The sequence below is a fragment of the Pelophylax lessonae genome (genome assembly GCF_965119305.1).
Source record: "Pelophylax lessonae genome assembly, chromosome: 4".
Lineage (NCBI taxonomy): Eukaryota > Metazoa > Chordata > Amphibia > Anura > Ranidae > Pelophylax > Pelophylax lessonae.
The window spans coordinates 198,828,970-198,848,295 of record NC_138771.1 but is presented as its reverse complement, the minus strand read 5'-3'; the positions used below and the strand labels follow the sequence as shown (position 1 = coordinate 198,848,295).

General features: G+C 46.3%; 1 protein-coding gene across 4 annotated transcripts in view; it reads left to right on the top strand.

Moving 5' to 3' along the window:
* LRRK2 (leucine rich repeat kinase 2) overlaps window positions 1-19,326 on the top strand; it is an 816,940-nt gene that overhangs the window by 520,607 nt on the left and 277,007 nt on the right. For all 4 annotated transcript variants that reach the window (XM_082254234.1, XM_082254231.1, XM_082254232.1 and 1 more), the window contains one exon: window positions 1,166-1,347. In XM_082254234.1, coding sequence (XP_082110360.1) covers window positions 1,166-1,347 — 182 coding nt within the window. The remainder of the gene's footprint in view (window positions 1-1,165; window positions 1,348-19,326) is intronic.

The window sequence follows — 19,326 nt, the reverse complement described above, 5'->3', positions numbered from 1 at the left end:
TGGTGATGTTTTGTGTCATTATTTAAAGGAGTTGTAAAGTCAGAAGGGTTTTTTTTTTTTTATCTTAGTGCATTCTATGCATGGATAAAAAGCCTTCTGTGTCTAGCAGCCTCCCTCAGCCCCCCTAATACTTACCTGAGCCCCATCTCTATCCAGCGATGTCCACGAGTCCCTCAGCTGCCCAGGGCACACAGCTGCGATGCCATTGGCTCCTGTGGCTTTCAATCAACATCAGTTAACCAATCAGGAGAGAAGGGGCGGGACCGAACCACAGCTCCGTGTCTGAAGCTACAAACTGTAATTTCAATATCTTTTCTCTGCCCAATTAATGTTGTCAAACCTGCCAATGTCTCTGCAAGGATTACCAGACGGTCGTGCTGCTTTCTCACTGAGTCAATGCAATTGTTCCAGAACAGGAATGGCTTTGGGGTGTTTCTATTTAAAACTGTTCATAGTTCCCAAGACTTAAAAAGGGTTATATGCTCCATTCTGGATCTAAAGGGACTTAATGTCTTAAAGTGCAAAAATTCAGAATGAAATCCACTGATCAGTCATTGCTTCCCTCCATCCAGAATATTTTTATGCCTCTCTGAACATCAAGGAGGCTTGCTTGTTTTGCAGGTAGCAATTTGTTTTCCTTCCCTTTGGCTTGCCCACTGCGACTCCAGTATCCACCAAGGTGTTAGCGTTCCTATTTGGACTTCTGGACAAAGAAATCCACTTCTAAGTGTAGCAGCCTCCCCAGCACCCCCTAATACTTACCTAAACCCCTTCTCTCTCTAGCAATGTCTACAAGTCCCTTGTCCCTCGGACTCTCTCTTCTGAGCCATTGGCTCCTGCAGCTGTCAATCAAGTCAGTTAGCCAATCAGCAGAGAGGGGATGGGCCTGAATGGCAGCTCTGTTTCTGAATGGAAGCACGGAGCTGCAGCTCAGCGTGGCTGCCCCTTTAGCAAGCTGTCTGCTGTGGGGGCACTCGACAGGAGGGAGGGGCTAGGAACAGTGATGAGGGACCTGAGAAGAGGTGAATCTGGGCTTCTCTGTGCAAAATCAACTGCACAGAGGTGGTAAGTATAACATGTTTGTTATTTAAAAAAAAAAAAACAAGACTTTATTTTTTTTTACACTTTAAGCCCTCTTTGATTATTCTACCTCATTCTCTTCCAGATCCCCCCTGAAATTGGATTTCTTATAAACATCACATGCTTTGATGTGAGCCACAATCCAGGCTTGAGATCATTTCCAGATGAAATGGGAAAGCTTACTAAAGCTTGGGATCTTCCACTAGAGGGTTTAAATCTGGACTTTGACTTGAAACATATAGGCTACAAGGCCAAAGACCTAATAAGGTATTTTCCACTCACTTTCAGATTGTTTTTTTCTTGTAATAATGTAACAAATATAAAGTACATCTGCCATCTAAATACCAAATTTGATGTTGCAAAGGATACAGTACAGTGATCAGATTTTAGGCTTCATGCACTTGTCCGTATTAAAGGCTAACTTTGCCTTTAAGAGCATGTTACACCCATATTTAGGGTGTAACATGCTCCTAGTGAGCCACCTACCGCTGCCAGCGCTTTGTGACAGCGGGCAGAGAAATCTTCTCCAAGCACCCCCTGTCACAATTTGCAAACCGCCTGGCCATGTGGGACTCCGCCCACACACCTGTGTCATTTATTCATTCAAAGTTTCTGTTAAATGAATTCGACTGGAAGTACTCTTAGTATCCTGTACCTGGTGCTGGAGGCCTATGGAGAGAGGGCTTCCCTTGCGGCCAACTTCCAGACCCCCCTGAGGTCAAAACATGGGAAGTCAGGCCCAAAGTAGCGTGGTTTGCCTCCTGGACTGTTAGCATGGAGTTCCAAGTTACAGCTGATGTGCTGAAGTGGAGTCAGCAGACAGGTGGGGCCCATGAGACGTGGCAGGTCTTGATAATGCAGAGACTGAAGAGTAGTCCGTGAAAAGCCAAGGTCAGGTGCCGGGTGGGTTCAACAGCATATGTGGTCAGGTAGATAGCCAGGGTGAAACACGGGGCAGGCAGGAGACAGGTCCAGGACATGCCGAGTCAGTAACAGGAAATCACAGGAACAAAGGAATCACAGGGATAACACACTGGAGGAGACGAAGGTCAACCAGTAACTGTAGTCACTGACAGGGTTCCTTATAAATGCTGTTTGGCACCAAATGACGTTGGGGGCGTGCGTGATTGTGCAACTGCATGGTCTGGTACACATCCGTTCGCCAGTGCACCTTTTTATGCATCAGTGTGAGTTCCTAAGGCCGTGCAAAGTACTGACAGGGATGCCACCGTCTTCGAACACCTCCATTGCAGTTGGTGTCCTGACAGTCAGCCATTGGGACAGAAGGCTTGTAGTTCTCATTGAGCTGCGAGGGTGCTGGTGAGTACTCTCATACTCCCATAGTATCAGAGGTATGGGCAGACAGCTTACTGAGTATCTGTAGGATCTATGCATTTGCACTGCATTACAATGCTTTAAAGGCTGCAATGTAAAAAAATAATACATGCACTTTTTTTTTTTAACCTGCAAAAAGATGTGCATATATTATTTCTCTATTATAGGTGAACTTAACCTTTAATATACTCTTATATATGCTTAAACTTTCTGCAGGAATAATTTCAGTATAAAATATGTTATTTTCGGCTCAAAATTGCACGATTTTTTGTGATTTTACAGGTATGTGACGTTTAGAAGCTTATGAGAGTAAACTCATTATAGTGGGCAGAATATTCATGTATTTTGTCCACTGGTATTAATTTACATGAATATGTGGACATTTATGCATAAATTATGCCTGTAAGCTCCTCTTAGAATTTAAGTTTGGTGTATTTTTCTCTTTCGTTCATTGACGGACACAGCTCTTCATCTTCAAGACCGTAGGGTTATACTGCCGCCTACAGGAGTAGGACACTAGGCAGAGAAAAGCTTGAGCACGCCTATAGGGCATTCCCTGGGGATATACTCCCACTTTCTGCTATAGGTATTCCGTTTTTTTCTGCCTAGTCAGGAGTAAGGACCTAGTTCCTTGCTTTGATCTCTGGTCCTAGCAATTTTTACTTTTTAATTTAAATTTTTTCCTCCTTTTTTATTTTGTTCCTGTAAGAATCTACTATCAACTGCCGGACTGGGCGACTAACTGGATAATTTAGATCCTTAGAGTCTGGCCAGCGAGCACGTGCAGACCACAGTCCCACGCTAGGTCAGCCACGACATACCTTACCTCGTACCTTTGATAACGTCTTCTTGGACGAAACGCCGTCAGGTCGCGGCGTGCTGACGTCATCCCGGAAGTTATCCTAGGAACGGATGCGCTTTGCCGTCCGGCCGGCGGCTTCCCATCCTTCACGATTTTATCTTCTTCGTTTGTAAGTGTTTTCTTTTATTTAAAATAAATCTGTCAAGATTGTATCACACTATTGGCGCTCTCTCCTTTTACTCTGGCTGGTGCACCACACTCTGGCACTGAGTTTACAGCAACATTATCAATGCCATTTGGTCATGAAGCTATACCTATGATGGGAAGGCGTTAAGAGATCATACTGCACAGATTGTTTATCGTCTGGTAAGAGGCTTGCAGTGCTATTTGAGTGACATTCTTGGCTTCTTGGTTCTTCTGGATTGACCTTGTCGGCTTATTTTAATTAACTTTTGGTAAGAGGCTTTGCAATCGGTGGTGGTTCCTTTTCTTTATCTTGTTCCCTGGGATATTCACTGACCATAATTTCATCTATCTGGTGAGCTGCTGCACAATTGATAAGGGATTTCCTTTGGTGGTGGAATTCATATTTTGATCATTATTTGTACGGTATCACACTATGCAAGTTTTTTTTCTTTTATGTACACCATTAACACCATTCGTTGAGGACTCTGATCACTCCAATCTTCCAGATCTGTGACTACATCTTGGCTCATGAATCTTGCTGATTTTTAGTGGCTATTTGGTAAGCGCATTTCCTAAAGAGACCGTGGAGTTATTCACTGTTTTCAACGTCACTCAAGTTGATATTTGGGACACTCATTTGTTTGGACATTTATTTGTTTACCCACATCACACAGCGCGACTTATTTTTCTATATCAGCCACGACATAGCCCCACTGGATGAGCGCTGACCTGCGAGTTAAACGTCTCGTGAGGGCGCATACGAACTGGCTTTGGCCTAAGTCGCAGCCTTTTCTCCAGGCTGACAGCACCCACATTGTGAAGAAGCAGTGTCCTGCTCCGGAGCGGTGCTCACCCTGTTCCTGCTGTGGTAAGTAGCCGTCCGCCCTCTACCCCTGGTGGATGTGGGCCCCTCCCTGGGGTGGTCGGACCCCCGGGTTTCCCTCCTTCCCAACCACGTCTCCCTTCCCCCCAGCACCCCCAGGTTGTCTATTGCGGCCTGTGTCCTCCATCTGCTCAACCCTCCCTCCCCCGGGGCAGACATACATTTCTTAGGTTAAATGGGGTAAGCAACTAAAAACGAATGCTTGAAGTTCTACTAGACCTCTAAGAAGGGAGCTTCTCCACAATACAATGCACAGAAAACCAAACCAAATGGATAACAGCTCAACCTTCTCTCAACTATACCAATGTATAACTAATATGCGTTGGTAACCATAGGTCAACTGTATATATATATCATAAATATGGGCTCAATGTGAAGGCGACAGGGTAAACAGGTAAACTTGATGAACCTTTATTCTCAAACAAAGCATGATAAAACATACATATAGACATGATATCACAAAAGACATTTAAAATCCCCACCCCCCCATGTTGCTCATCCCTCCCCCCTGGATATATCTCCACCTGGTTAACTCCAATTCACAGACAAATCTAGCTGCATGCATCACCAACATTAATCACTAAATAAATGCAAGAAGTTTGAATATATTATCATGAGAGATGCATTGGATAATGAAGCCGGGATGTAGTTCAAATAGATAAATTCCAATGTATTGTGGAATTTTCTTACGTCAAACACTGCTGTATATGGAGTACTCATAATGCATAGCTTTAACAACTCAAGTTTCACTTGAAAAGGTAATTACAAGAGACTTGCTCTGGTAGATATCACTCCATAAAAACTCTTCCACACTCTTTCATGGCCCTCCTTGCTTCACTAAGAAGGTGGATATATATTCCCAACAAATTTCCAATATAGAAAACAATATAGCTTCAAAGTGAAACCACCTGTGAGAGCCTCGCATAGTATATTGAGGCTAGTCCATTAGAAGTTCATATGAAACAAAGGCACTTGCAGAGAAAAGGGAGCTGACAAATCCTTTTTCTTGTAGCAGTCCTGCTTTTATACACTGATTTGCTGATGAATCATGTGATATTTGCTCAGTGACGGAGTAAAATTGTGTATAGCAATGATCAAGGTTGGATCAGCACCAAAAATGCATTCATATATAACAGATTATATATATAAAAAGTACCAAGTCTTTGTGTAGCAGGGAGAAAGGAAGAAATCAATCGAAGTTGACCAATCAGCAGTGTATACAATAGGAAAAGAAAGCCTATTTTCACCCTGTGATGACAATCAGGGCTCCTTAACAGAAAGTTTCACCCTCCTATTACAGAGTGGTCAAACTATCGCCAGCAAGATAGAGATACACTTGATGTGAATGGATGAATCACTCCCAACAGGTTGTTTCACTTTGAAGCTATATTGTTTTCTATATTGGAAATTTGTTGGCGATATATTTCCACCTTCTTAATGAAGCAAGGAGGGCCATGAAAGTGTGGAAGAGTTTTTATGGAGTGATATATCTACTAGAGCAAGTCTCTTCAAACTTTCTCCATCAGTAATTACCTTTTCAAATGAAACTTGAGGTGTTTAAGCTATGCATTATGAGTACTCCATATACGGCAGTGTTTGGCTTTTGAAAATTCCACAATACATTGGAGTTTATCTATTTGAACAACATCCCGGCTTCATTATCCAATGCATCTCTCATGAAAATATATTCAAACTCCTTGCATTTCTTCCATTTATTTTGTGATGAATGTTGGTGATGTATGCAGCTAGATTTGTCTGTGAATTGGAGTTCACCAGATGGAGATATATCCAGGGGGGGAAGGATGATCAACATGGGGGGTGGGGATTTTAAATGTCCTTTGTGATATCATGTCTATTTATATGTTTTATCATGCTTTGTTTGACAATAAAAGTTCATCAAGTTTACCACATGTAGCCCTGTCGCCTTCATATTGAGCCCATATTTATGATATATATGCGGTTGACCTATGGTTAGCAACACATATTAGTTATACATTGGTAAAGTTGAGAGAAGGTTGAGCTGTTATCCATTTGTTTTTTTTGTTTTTTTGTGTAGGGTAAATGGGGTGCGACACTGGCGTTGGGTTGGGGGGGGGGAGCGCGCCATCGGCGCCAAAATGTTTGCACCTTGAGGGGGATTGGCCTAGTGGGGGTGCCTGCCAGGGCCCCCCTCCCTGTTGGGATCATCTTTTTCAGGCCTTGGGACCACCAGGAGCCGCGTGGCGCTGCCATTTTTTTGTAGCCTTGTGTGCTACAAATCGGCGGCCAGGTTTGTGTAGCCTCAGTGGCCATTTTCCCAGGGTTTCCCATTGAAAATAGCACAGTCATGTTTTTGGAGTTTAAATGGGCGGTGATTCGGCGGTGGGAAGTTCTTCCTCGGATATGTGCAGGACATCAACGGTTTCTGCGTTTTGCCGTGGGAGAGGATCACTATCAGTTTGTGGCGTTACCCTTTGCTCTCGCCTCTGCTTCTTGGGTCTTCACAAAGGTTTTTTCTCCGGTCCTGGCGTTGTTACGCCAGCGGGGGATATCGGTCCTGGGTTATCTGGACGATCTGCTTCTCCATGCAGAGTCTCCCCACGGTGCTGGTGACAAACTTGGAGGTCACCATGAGAACTCTGGAGGAGTTTGGGTGGATTCTGAACCTTCAGAAATCGTCTCTGGTCCCTTCCATGAGACTGGACTATCTGGGCAGGACTTTGGACTCGTCCTCAGCCAGGGTGTTTCTTCCTCCGGACAAACTCCAAAAACTCCAGACTGCTATTCAGTTATTGCTGTCCAGCAAATGGTCATCCCTTCGGACTTGTATGAGAATTCTGGGGCTGATGGTGTCATCCTTCGAGGCGGCCTCTTTCGTACAGTTCCACATGAGAATCCTCCAGAAGGAGATCCTTCTTACATAGTTACATAGTTAGTGAGGTTGAAAAAAGACATCAGTCCATCCAGTTCAACCTATGATGTGTGTGTGTGTGTTTGCTGTTAACCGTACATTGTATACCCCTGTATGTTGTGGTCTTTAAGGTGTCCATCTAATAGTTTTTTGAAACTATCAATGCTCCCTGCTGATACGACTGCTTGTGGAAGAGAATTCCACATCCTTACCGCTCTTACAGTGAAGAACCCCTTACGCACTTTAAGGTTAAACCGCCTTTCCTCTAGTTTTAGTGAGTGGCCACGTGTCTTATTGTATCTCCTTTCACTGAATAGTTTGTTCCTTATGCTCGGGTCACCAGTACAGTATTTGTACATTGATATCATATCCCCCCTCAATCGTCTCTTCTCTAGAGAGAATAAGTTCAGTGCTTGTAGTCTTTCCTCATAGTTGATGTCCTCCATTCCCCTAATTATTTTTGTTGCCCTTCTCTGGACTTTCTCCAGTTCCAGCACATCCTTCCTGAGGACCGGTGCCCAGAACTGGACAGCATACTCCAGATGTGGCCGGACCAGAGTCTTGTTGAGAGGGAGAATAATCTCTTTATTTCTGGAGTGAATCCCCTTTTTTATACATCCCAGTATTCTGTTGGCTTTGCTTGCGGCGGCTTGGCATTGCATGCCACTGCCAAGCTTGTTTTCTACCAGTACCCCCAAGTCCTTTTCCATCCTAGACTCACCCAGAGGTTCCCCCCCTAGTGAGTAGCTTGTTTTCTGGTTTCTGGCCCCCAAGTGCATTACTTTACATTTTTCAACATTAAACCTCATCTGCCATGTAGTTGCCCATTCCGTTATTTTGTTCAGGTCCGCTTGCAAGGTTTCCACATCCTGCATAGAAGATATTGGCATGCCTAGTTTAGTATCATCTGCAAATACTGAGATTGTACTAGATATCCCCTCCTCTAGATCATTTATGAATAAATTAAACAGGATTGGTCCCAGGACAGAACCCTGGGGGACCCCACTTTCCACACCCGCCCAATCCGAGTACTCTCCATTAATCACCACCCTCTGGACTCTCCCCTGGAGCCAGTTCTCTATCCAGGTACTCACCTTATGGTCCATACCTACCTTCCTTAGTTTGTACAGTAAGCATTTGTGGGGAACGGTGTCAAAGGCCTTTGCAAAGTCCAGATTAACCACATCCACCGGCTTACCTTTATCTAGATGGCAGCTCACTTCATCGTAGAAGGTTAATAGATTGGCTTGGCACGAACGATTTTTCATGAATCCATGCTGATTACTACTTATAATACCGTTTTCATTACTAAAGTCTTGTATGTGGTCCTTTAACATCCCCTCCAAAATTTTGCAGACTACTGATGTTAGGCTGACCGGCCTATAGTTACCCGGGATATATCTCGGCCCCTTTTTAAATATCGGTACCACGTTGGCTTTTTTCCAATCAGCTGGCACCATACCCGTCTGTAAACTATCCTTAAAGATCAAGAATAATGGTCTGGCAATCACCTGGCTGAGCTCATTAAGAACCCTCGGGTGCAAGCCATCCGGTCCCGGGGATTTATTTATGTTAAGTTTCTCTAGTTTAGCTCTAAGTCTACCTTCTGTTAGCCATGGCGGCACTTCCTGAGGTGTATTATTTAGTTCGGCCTTACAAGCTGGGTTAGTGTAGCACCCCGATTCTTTTGTGAAGACTGAAGAGAAGAAATTATTTAACACTTCCGCCTTTTCTCTGTCCTCAGTGGCCATTTTTCCTTTATCATCTTTTATGGGGCCAATGTGTTCTGGCCTCGCTTTCCTACTGTTTATATACTTAAAGAACTTCTTGGGGTTCTTTTTACTCTCCTCTGCTATATGTCTCTCGTGTTCTATTTTAGCCGCCCTGATTTTATCTTTACATTTCTTATTACACTCTTTGTAATGCTTAAATGCTGCCACTGACCCCTCAGTCTTGTATTTTTGAAGGCCTTTTTTTTAGCACTAATATACATTTTTATGTTGGAGTTTAGCCACCCAGGGTTAAGTTTTGCTCTTTTAAATTTATTTCCCTTTGGAATGCACTGGCCAATCCCCTTGTTAAGTATGCTCTTGAAGCACTCCTATTTTTCCTCCGTGTTCTTTGTTCCCAGGGTTCTATCCCAATTGATATTTTCTAACAGCGAGCGCAGTTTTGGGAAATTGGCTCTTTTGAAATTCAGTGTCCTTATATTACCCTTGTGTTTCCTATTACTGTAATTAATACTGAAACCAATTGACCTATGGTCACTGTTCCCTAAGTTGTCCCGTATTTCTATATCCGTGAGCAGGTCTGTATTGTTGGTAATCAGTAGGTCAAGTACCGCATTGTTTCTTGTCGGTGCATTCACCATCTGACCCATGAAATTGTCCTGCACAACATTTAGGAACTGCCTAGCCTTGAGCCGGTGGCCGACTGAGAAGTCGGCCCAGTTCTCCAGGAACCCGAAACCCTCCTTACTACACCAGCTCCTCAGCCACTCGTTAACTTCCCTAATCTCCCGCTGCCTCTCTGGTGTGGCTCCAGGTACAGGTAGTATTTCGGAAAATACTATCTTGGAGGTCCTAGTCCTCAACTTAGCGCCTAAGTCCCTGAAATCGTTTAGGACTCTCCATCTTCCTCTGCATATGTCATTTGTACCCACGTGTACCATGACAGCTGGGTCTTCCCCAGCCCCACCCAATAATCTGTTCACCCGATCCGCGATGTGCCGAACCCGAGCGCCCGGCAAACAACAGACTGTTCGGCGCACACGGTCTTTGTCACAGATTACACTATCTGTCCTTCTAATAATTGAGTCCCCTACCACCAGCACCTGTCTTTCCTTTCCCTTTCTCCCGGCCTCACTGGAGGAGTTCTTCCCCTGGCAGCTAGGGGCGTCACTCTGCTCCAGCAATGCTAGTCCTTGATTGGTTTCCCCAACATCACACAACGGGGCGTATCTGTTGGGGTGCTCCAGGCCAGGATCAGCCTCCTTGCCTTGACCCCTTCTACCCCTCCTAACTGTCACCCCTCTACTCTGCTCTGATGCCTGCACCTCCAATACTCCGCCCACCTCTGTGCAGACCCCAGTCTGCACCTGACTGGTACGATCCTGGCACTCCTCCGGTATGGACATTCGTCTCAGTGTTGCCAGCTGCTTCCCTAGATTCAGGACCTGAGCTTCCAGGGAAGCAACGTGCTTACATTTTGCGCATTTGTATTCGCCCTCGATCACATGTCTGAGGAACGCATACATTTCACAAGATGTACACCGAGTCGCATCTCCACACCCGCCGGGCATTGTACCTACTAATCTAATCTAATGGGGATTCAGCGATTTAAGTCTATCCTATGTGGCTATTTCCTGGATTCCTAACGCTACCTTCTCACCCTCTGGTACTCCGCTACCCTCGCTTGACACTCAGTTGCACAACACTCAGTCGCACAGCCCGGTCAGACGCACAACACTCAGTCGCACAGCCCGGTCAGACGCACAACACTCAGTCGCACAGCCCGGTCAGACGCACAACACTCAGTCGCACAGCCCGGTCAGACGCACAACACTCAGTCGCACAGCCCGGTCAGACGCACAACACTCAGTCGCACAGCCCGGTCAGACGCACGACGCTCAGTCGCACAGCCCGGTCAGACGCACGACACTCAGTCGCACAGCCCTGTCAGACGCACGACACTCAGTCGCATAGCCCAGTCAGACGCACGACACTCCGTCGCAAAGCCCGGTCAGACGCATGACACTCCGTCGCACAGCCCGGTCAGACGCACAACACTCATTCGCACAGCCTGGTCAGACGCACAACACTCAGTCGCACAGCCCGGTCAGACGCACAACACTCACAGTACACTCAGGTAGCACTAGGTACTCACAGATACTCAGGTAGCACTAGGTACTCACAGATACTCAGGTAGCACTAGGTACTCACAGATACTCAGGTAGCACTAGGTACTCACAGATACTCAGGTAGCACTAGGTACACACAGATACTCAAATGGAACAAAGATCCAAATTCCCTGGACAACCAGATCCAGTTGAGCCAGGAGACCAGGATGTCCCTGATATGGTGGCTTCCGTCCCCGGCGCTCAAACAAGGAAAATCCTTCCTCACCCTATATTGGACAGTTGTCATCACGAATGACAGTCTGTCCGGGTGGGGAGGTGTTCTCGGCAAGCTTTCTGCTCAAGGAGTCTGGTCCCTGGAAGTATCCAGGTTGCCGATCAATGTTCTGGAGCTGAGAGTAATCAGGCTTTGCCTAGTCCACTGGATGGAGTACCTTCAGGGCTGTCCAGTGCGCATTCAGTCAGACAATACCATGGCTGTGGCTTATATCAATCGCCAAGGGGGCACTAGAAGTATCCTTGCGTCCTTGGAGGTGGCAGACATCCTTCGATGAGGGGAACCTTTTGTTCCAGCTCTCTCTGCTGTTCACATTCCAGGAGTGGGAAATTGACAGGCGAATTACCTCAGTCTACAGACTTTGGACCAAGGGAAATGGTCTCTCTATCCGGAGGTGTTCCAGCAGCTGTGCCTTTGTTGGGGCACTCCAAAAGTGGATCTTTTGGCGTCTCGGATCAACAGGAAAGTGCAGAGGCTTGTGGTCCGCTCTCGGGACCCTCTGGCAGAAGCCACAGAAGCGCTGGTGGCTCCGTGGGGTCAGTATCAGCTGATGTATGCTTTTCCGCCTCTCAAGTTGCTGCCAAAACTTCTTCGCAGGATCGAGGCAGAAGGGATTCCGGTCATCCTTGTGGCTCTGGACTGGCCTTGCCAAGCTTGGTACGCCGACCTGGTCAGGCTAGTCGCAGACGTTCCTTGGAGACTTCCTTTCAGGGAGGATCTACTGTCTGAAGGGCCAATCTTCCATCCTGCTTTACAGTCACTGGCTTTGACACCTTGACTGTTGAAAGCCAGGTGCTGAAGGACAGGGTATTGTCTGCTTCAGTGAGCCCCACTTTGCTAAAATGATCATAGGTGGAAGTCGTATATTGCGTGGTGTGAGTCTCTTGGGGTTCCCCCTAGCTCTTACTCTGTAGCTCGGATTTTGGCCTTGAGTACTATCAAGGGTCAGGTCTCGGCCTTGGCAATTTTCTTCCAAAGGCCGTTGGCCACCCATTCCCTGGTATGTAACTGTATCCAGGGGGTGCGACCGCCGCTGCCACCTTTGGACCTTTAATTTGGTACTGTCGGTTCTACAGAAACCTCGGGAGATTCCCCTGCTTACCTTATCCCAGAAGGTGGCCTTTTTGGTGGCTATTCTGCACGCAGGTTGTCGGAACTGGCAGCGTTGTTCTGTCGATCTCCCTATCTGGTGGTTCACAGGGATAAAGTGGTGCTTCGTCCGAATCCGTCCTTCCTTCCGAAGGTGTTTTCCAGTTTTCACTTAAATGAGGATATTGTGCTACCCTCCTTGTGTCCTGAACCTAAACATCCTAAGGAATTTTCCTTGCATACTTTGGATGTGGTTCGGGCACTTAGGGTGTACTTGGCCACTACTGAGTCTTTTCGAAAGTCAGATTCGCTCTTTGTACTCACGGATGGACCAAAGAAAGGGCTGCCTACGTCTGCTGAGAATATTTACAGATGGATTAGACAAACGGTTGTGCAGGCTTATTCAATTAAGGGTCAGGTTCCACCTTTCCCTGTTAAGGTGCATTCTACTCGGGTGCTTAGTGCTTCCTGGGCCTTTCGCCATCAGGCATCTGTGGTTCAGGTTTGCAAGGCGGTCACCACTCTTGGCCGCCTTGCTCATTTATTTTAAATGGTTTTACGCTATGGGAGCCTTTCTCTCTTTATGTTGGTGAACACCCTTACTATCTTTGGAAACATCTGAGATACAGCACTACAGGTCAAGGGTCAGTTCCCTGGATGTTCGGTGTACCTTACAGGCTTGATTAATATCTCTATGCGGTAAGAGGCAACCCCTACCGGTGTGAACTGGTATTGGCCCTTGAGTGGTACACTGGATTGTGTTTGGTACACTTTGGCTAGCCTTTTATCTCTATATGGTAAGAGGCGAATCCAGCTGGTGGTGGTTCAGCACGCAACATTCACAATACCGTCTTTTCTTTCACTTTGGCTACTAATTTATTTTTGCTTGGTAAGAGGCGACTCCAGCCGGTGCACGACCTATTTTATTTATGGTGTTTACCCCTATCACACATTGGTAAGGGGTATTTATCACATAAATCTTTTCTTTTTTTTGCATGGTTTTTAACCTTTATATTTACTTCAACCGTTATTAGTGAGCAATCACATTGGTGGAGGTCATTCTACACTCAAACCCATCATTCAACGAACACTGTGGTGTTTTAGTTACTATAATTTTTGTGTGTTGGGTTTTACGCTATTGCGTTCTTTATTTTATTTTCATGATCCAACGACCATTAAGGTAATCGATCACATGGGCCTGGATCTACTGTCAAGGTGACTAGACTTTACCTAGAGAGTCTGCCTTTTATCTTACCTCATTTTGGTAAGCATATACCCTTAAGGGAGTCTGGTCCTGGAATATATTCTCATTCACTGTTTGGACTTTATGGACTTTATATCTCCATTGTTCACATTATAGCGTGACTTGATTTACAAACAACCACTCTTTGCCTGCAGCACCCCCATTCGGATGGTGCTGTGGTCTGCCTGGAGCGGTGCCCACCCGGTTCCATGGTGTGGCAAGTAGTGTCCCTCCTCTCCCCTGGTGGTCTTTTGGGGTGGACATGGTTCCCCTCCCCCTCTAAACAGTCACTGTGGGTCTTTCGGCCCCTCCCCTGGTGCAGTTGTAAGCTGGCTTTGCCACATGCTCCTATGGGGGTTTGGCTGTAGTTGCTGCTGACTGGGCTGCTGGCCGAGCTGCTGATGTTGACCGGGCTTTTCCTGGGGCGCGACGGGGGGGGGGGGTTTGAGCAGGGTTTCTCTGCCATCCTGGGGATTGGTGACTGGGGTCGGGGTGTCCTGTGGGCTCCCTGTGGCAGTTGTTGGGGTGGGTTAGCGGATGTTTTACCATCCGTGGGTACGTGCCTCACGCGGCCAGTTCCAGCCTAAAATTTAGGCTGAGGCATTGCGGCCTACAAGGCGGAACCTATGTGGATGGCTGAAGCCACTCTGCCTCCCGTGTGGGCATCTGCCTTTCCCTCTGCTGCCCTGGATGGTTGGATCCGCTGGGGCTCACCTCCTGGTGGCGGGGTGCCCTTAAAATTTAGGGCGCGGCCTACTAGGCCGTGCGGCCGAGTTTGGCATAGCCATTGGGGTCGGCCTCAGTGGGTCTAGCTGAAGCCCCCAACTCCCCCTTGGGCATCTGCCAGGCTGAGGATCTGTGCTATTTGCGGCTGGGCCCCCACAAAAATTTAGGCCGCGGCCTGCTGGGCCATATGGTCAGCGTGGCACCGTGGGGGCGCTTCATTTTTTGGTCACAGTCTTGCCGCTATTTTTGTATGAGTAGGGGTACCCTGCCTGCACGTTCACATCTCAGCGGGCGGCCCACCTTTAAGGGGGGGCTATATTCTATTATCTCCTCTGTGGTGAGCTCTTAAGGCGACCCCTTTGTCTTTTGCAAGGTCTCGTAGGTGGTCTATATGTAGACCCTTGGCCGGCATCCCCCTGCGGGATCGCATTCGGTGGTTTCCCCTGATTATGTTTTCGGGTGAGCTTAGTATGTAGAGACCCTACTGGGTCTGTGTCCACGGACTTCGAGTGCTATGTTAGTGAGGATGATTCCTCTTCTGCTGCAGCCGTGCATGACATGGGCGCTGGTGGATGCACTGATTGTATCGGTGAGGGCAACTTTAAAAATGAAGGATGCAGCTGCTGCTGTGTCGGAGGCGCCAGTCCCATTTGGTACCCGCAGCCCCCCGAAAAGTGGCAGAGATATTCCCTTTTCCCGCCTAATTTGACTAAAACTACCTAAACGTAATAGGTTTGTGCCTAAGCTTTTCACTAGACAGTATCCCTTTAAAGAGCCTCTGTTAAAAAGTAAACAGAGACTCTTTAAAGGGATACTGTCTAGTGAAAAGCTTAGGCACAAACCTATTGCGTTTAGGTCATTTTTGTCAAATTGGGCATCCTTCATTTTTAAAGTTGCCCTCACCAATACAATCAGTGCATCCACCAGCGCCTATGTCATGCACGGCTGCAGCAGAAGAGGAATCATTCTCACTAACATAGCACTCGAAGTCCGTGGACACAGACCCAGTAGGGTCGCTACATACTAAGCTCACCCGAAAACATAATCTGGTTCCAGGCTGAATAAATCCACTCTAATCCAGTGGAAGAGTATCAGGCTTTTAAAGACCCCTTTGACAGGAGAGCCAAGACTTTGGTCTGCCACATGTTTACTGTGGCCGGTTTGATCCTTAGACCGGTGTTTACCGTAGCATTGGTGTCCCAGACTTTAACAGAGTGTGCAAGCTTTTGCACCTGGATCTAGAGGGGGTTTAGCTTCCCCCTGCCCTTGCAGAGCTGGGGGACCAGTTGGTCCAGGGGTTGCAGTTTGTCTGTGATGCCTCTCTGGATGCAGCTCCTTTAGTTTCTTGGCTGTTTGTGACAGCAGTGGTCCTTCGGCACATAATATGGCTGATATCATTAGGTGTCTTACAGGGGGGAGAAGTACTCTCCTTTCACAGGCTGCCAGGGGAAAGGAGTCTCGTCGCAGACGTGGGCCCTTTTTTTCTCGGCTCACATGCAGCCTTTTCATCTCTCAGGATCTTAAGACATAGGATCTAAGTCTGTCCGAACTCCCTCCGGAGGTTCCAAGAGGACCATGTCTGGTAAGCCGTGAGCAAGTTCTTCCAGGCCTGGAGACAAGCCCTCTTCTGCCTAAACGGGCGCACTCGCCCGTGTCTGAGGAGTGGGGACATCTTCGCTACATTCCGGACCTCCCTGATTCAAGACGGGGGTCCACGAGCGAGCTGGTTCGGTCTGGCTACAAGATCGAGTTTTGGTCTTATCCTCCAGTGAGGTTCTTTCCTTCCAACCTGTGTTTGTCCCCAGACCGCCTGCGGGGTCTCTTTGGGGTGGTGCAAGACTTCTACTACAAGGAGTGATTGTTCCGGTTCCAAAATCTGAACGTTTTTAAGGTTTCTAGTCAAACCTGTTCCCAGGAAGGAAGGCAAGGTACATCCAATCCTGGACCTCAGGGCTTTGAACCACCTTTTGTGGATACAGAAGTTCCAAATAGTCAGTTTGTGCGGTAGTGGCATTCCCACATCAAAGGACACTTACCTTCCATACCTTCCAATATATGTTGGTCATCAGCGATTCCTCCACTTGCCATGGGCGAGGAGCATTATCAATTAATGGCATTACCCTTTGGTCTTGCCTAAGCTCCTCAGGTATTCACAAAAGTGTTGGCATTGTAGCGGCAGTGGGGGATTGTGTTACTGGGTACCTGGATGCACTTCTTGTGCGAGCAGAGTCTTCGACTGCTCTAAAGGACAACCTGGAAATTACTGTACGGATTCTGCAGGAGTTTGGTTGGAAATTGAACTTCCAAAAATCTGTTCCGTCCACCAAGTTGGACTATCTGGGTTTGGCTCCTGTTGTCCAGCAGACAGTAATTTTTCAGGACTTGCATGCAGGTGCTGTACCTGATGGTGTCTACCTCCTGAGGTTCTGTTTGCACAGGTCCACTCGAGACCTCTGCAAAGAGAGATTCTTGCCAAGTGGGACAAGAATCCACAGTCTCTAGGCAATCTGATCCTCTTGAGCCGGGATATTAGAGGGCCCCTGATATGGTGGCTTCGCTCTCTGGCACTTCGACAGGGCAAATCCTTCCTTCCCCTGTACTGGACGGTGGTCTCCATGGTTGCCAGCCAGTCTGGTTGGGGAGGTTTTTTAGACACGGATGTACTCAAAGGGTCTGGACTCTGGAGGAGTCAAGACTACCGATCAATATACTGAAACTTTGGGTGATTAGATTTGTCTGGCTCATTGGGCAAATTAAATATAAATAGAAGAAAAATTTCCGCGCTAGATGTGACAGAAAACCAAATGATTAAGAACAATAGTGAGCAGCTGGCACAAAATCAACTAACAGTGATTCAAAAAATACAATAAAAACCAAAAAGTGCAGCGCTGAAATCAGTATACAATTATATAGCTGAAAAGCTCATGTAAAGAAAACAAAAAAGGAGAGGGGATAATGTCCAAATGAATAGTCCCAATATTAAGTGCAGAGATGTGAATCCACGTGCAAAATAACTTTCTTCCAGTGACACCAGGGAAAAGTGTAGGAAGGGGACACCCTTGTGCTCAGGTATAACAAGCAGCTTACCGAAATTCCGTGGCTGCTCAATTTAATGAGACAGCCTCTCCCAGCTAGTAGTAAACCAGTAGGTCAACCGATATCAAGCTCAGGTGCTTCGAAAGACTCCAAAAGCCGAAAGCCGTTTCCGGTGTGTTGTTAAACCGATCACATTAATATGTGGCACACTTGGAACTTCTCATATACTCCATTGAACGTAAAGCCATATGTAGAAAGAAACAGAGGCCCATAGCGTAATCCCGTAAACCAATAGGTAAATTTATTAAAAAAACTACTTACAATTTAAAAGACAAAAACAGGCATGTAGTATGTGCCGGTCATGGATCTAACCGCGGCGTCCCGCAAGTCTCCAGATCAGCATATGGATAAACGGCCGGCTTCGTTGGGGGGCGTGTGGACGTTTATGTCTGGGATCGCCAACGTTTCGTCATAAGAAAGACTTCTTCTGGGCGTGACCCCAGACGCAACACACACGCCTATGTACCCCCACACCTATGTCACATGACGGTCACCTCTGCCAATGGGTGTTCAATCCCAGGGGGGCGGGAGTAATATGTTAATAACTCGATTCCAATAGGTTAAAAGACCAAAGGAAACCGTCTGGAGATAGGTGGTACAAAACGCTAATAGGAAGTGATGATCCGTCTTCCTTAATGCCCATTCGTTCAAAAGGCAAAGGGGCAGGGAGACGGTCGTCACGTGATGCACATCACATGATGAACAGGAAGTGATGATCAGTATCCTCCGATGACTCATCGTCATCCGGGCGGAAGTGACACGCTCACGCCCATAGCTGACAGGGTAAGAGGGCGGAGGTGCGGTCGTCACTCCAGACACATCCCTTGTAACAGGAAATGATGATCCTCACTGTTCAAGAGTGGTGTCAGCAGAGTATGTCAAACCCTTGTAACAGGAAGTGACGATCCTCGCTGTTCAAGAATGGTGTCAGCAGAGTATGTCAAACCCTTGAAACAGGAAGTGATGATCCTCACTATTCAAGAGTGGTGTCAGCAGAGTATGTCAAACCCTTGAAACAGGAAGTGATGATCCTCACTATTCAAGAGTGGTGTCAGCAGAGTATGTCAAACCCTTGAAACAGGAAGTGACGATCCTCACTGTTCAAGAATGGTGTCAGCAGAGTGTGTCAAACCCTTGTAACAGGAAGTGATGATCCTCACTGTTCAAGAATGGTGTCAGCAGAGTATGTCAAACCCTTGAAACAGGAAGTGAAGATCCTCACTGTTCAAAAATGGTGTCAGCAGAGTTTGTCAAACAACACCGTCGGTATTCAGGCGCCCCTGTGTACAGAGTGCAACCTCCAACAACATAATATGGTTAAAACCAAAATACATATATACCAAGGTCTATAACGGAATTAAAAATTATTAAGGATGTGGTGGAATGCTAGATAATCATTGAAACAGGCAAAGGAGTTGATGTCCAATTCCTTCTATGTAATGAAAAATTTCTTTTACATATTTAATAATTGGCCATTGTGATACTTCATTCCATTGATATAAAACGCCATCTAGTGGCCAAATAAGTGTGACACCACTGAAGGAGATAAAAATCAAAAAGGATAAAAATTAATTATGTGAAAAAACACTGTTGGTGAAAACAGTGAAAATGGGAGTGGGTTAAAATAAGTGATATTTAATCGAATAATATAAATTAACATGTGAATGAACACATATTATTTTGTGAAATAATTAACCCTTACTTACTCTCCCTATATCCAAAATTTCCATAAAATTTTTTTTTTTTTTTTTTTTTTTAGTGAGTGAATAAAAATAGTGATAAATATGTATAAAATGAAAAATATGTGAAAAATGCAAAATATTAATAAATGGAATGTGTATCACACATAGCCTCACAATTTAG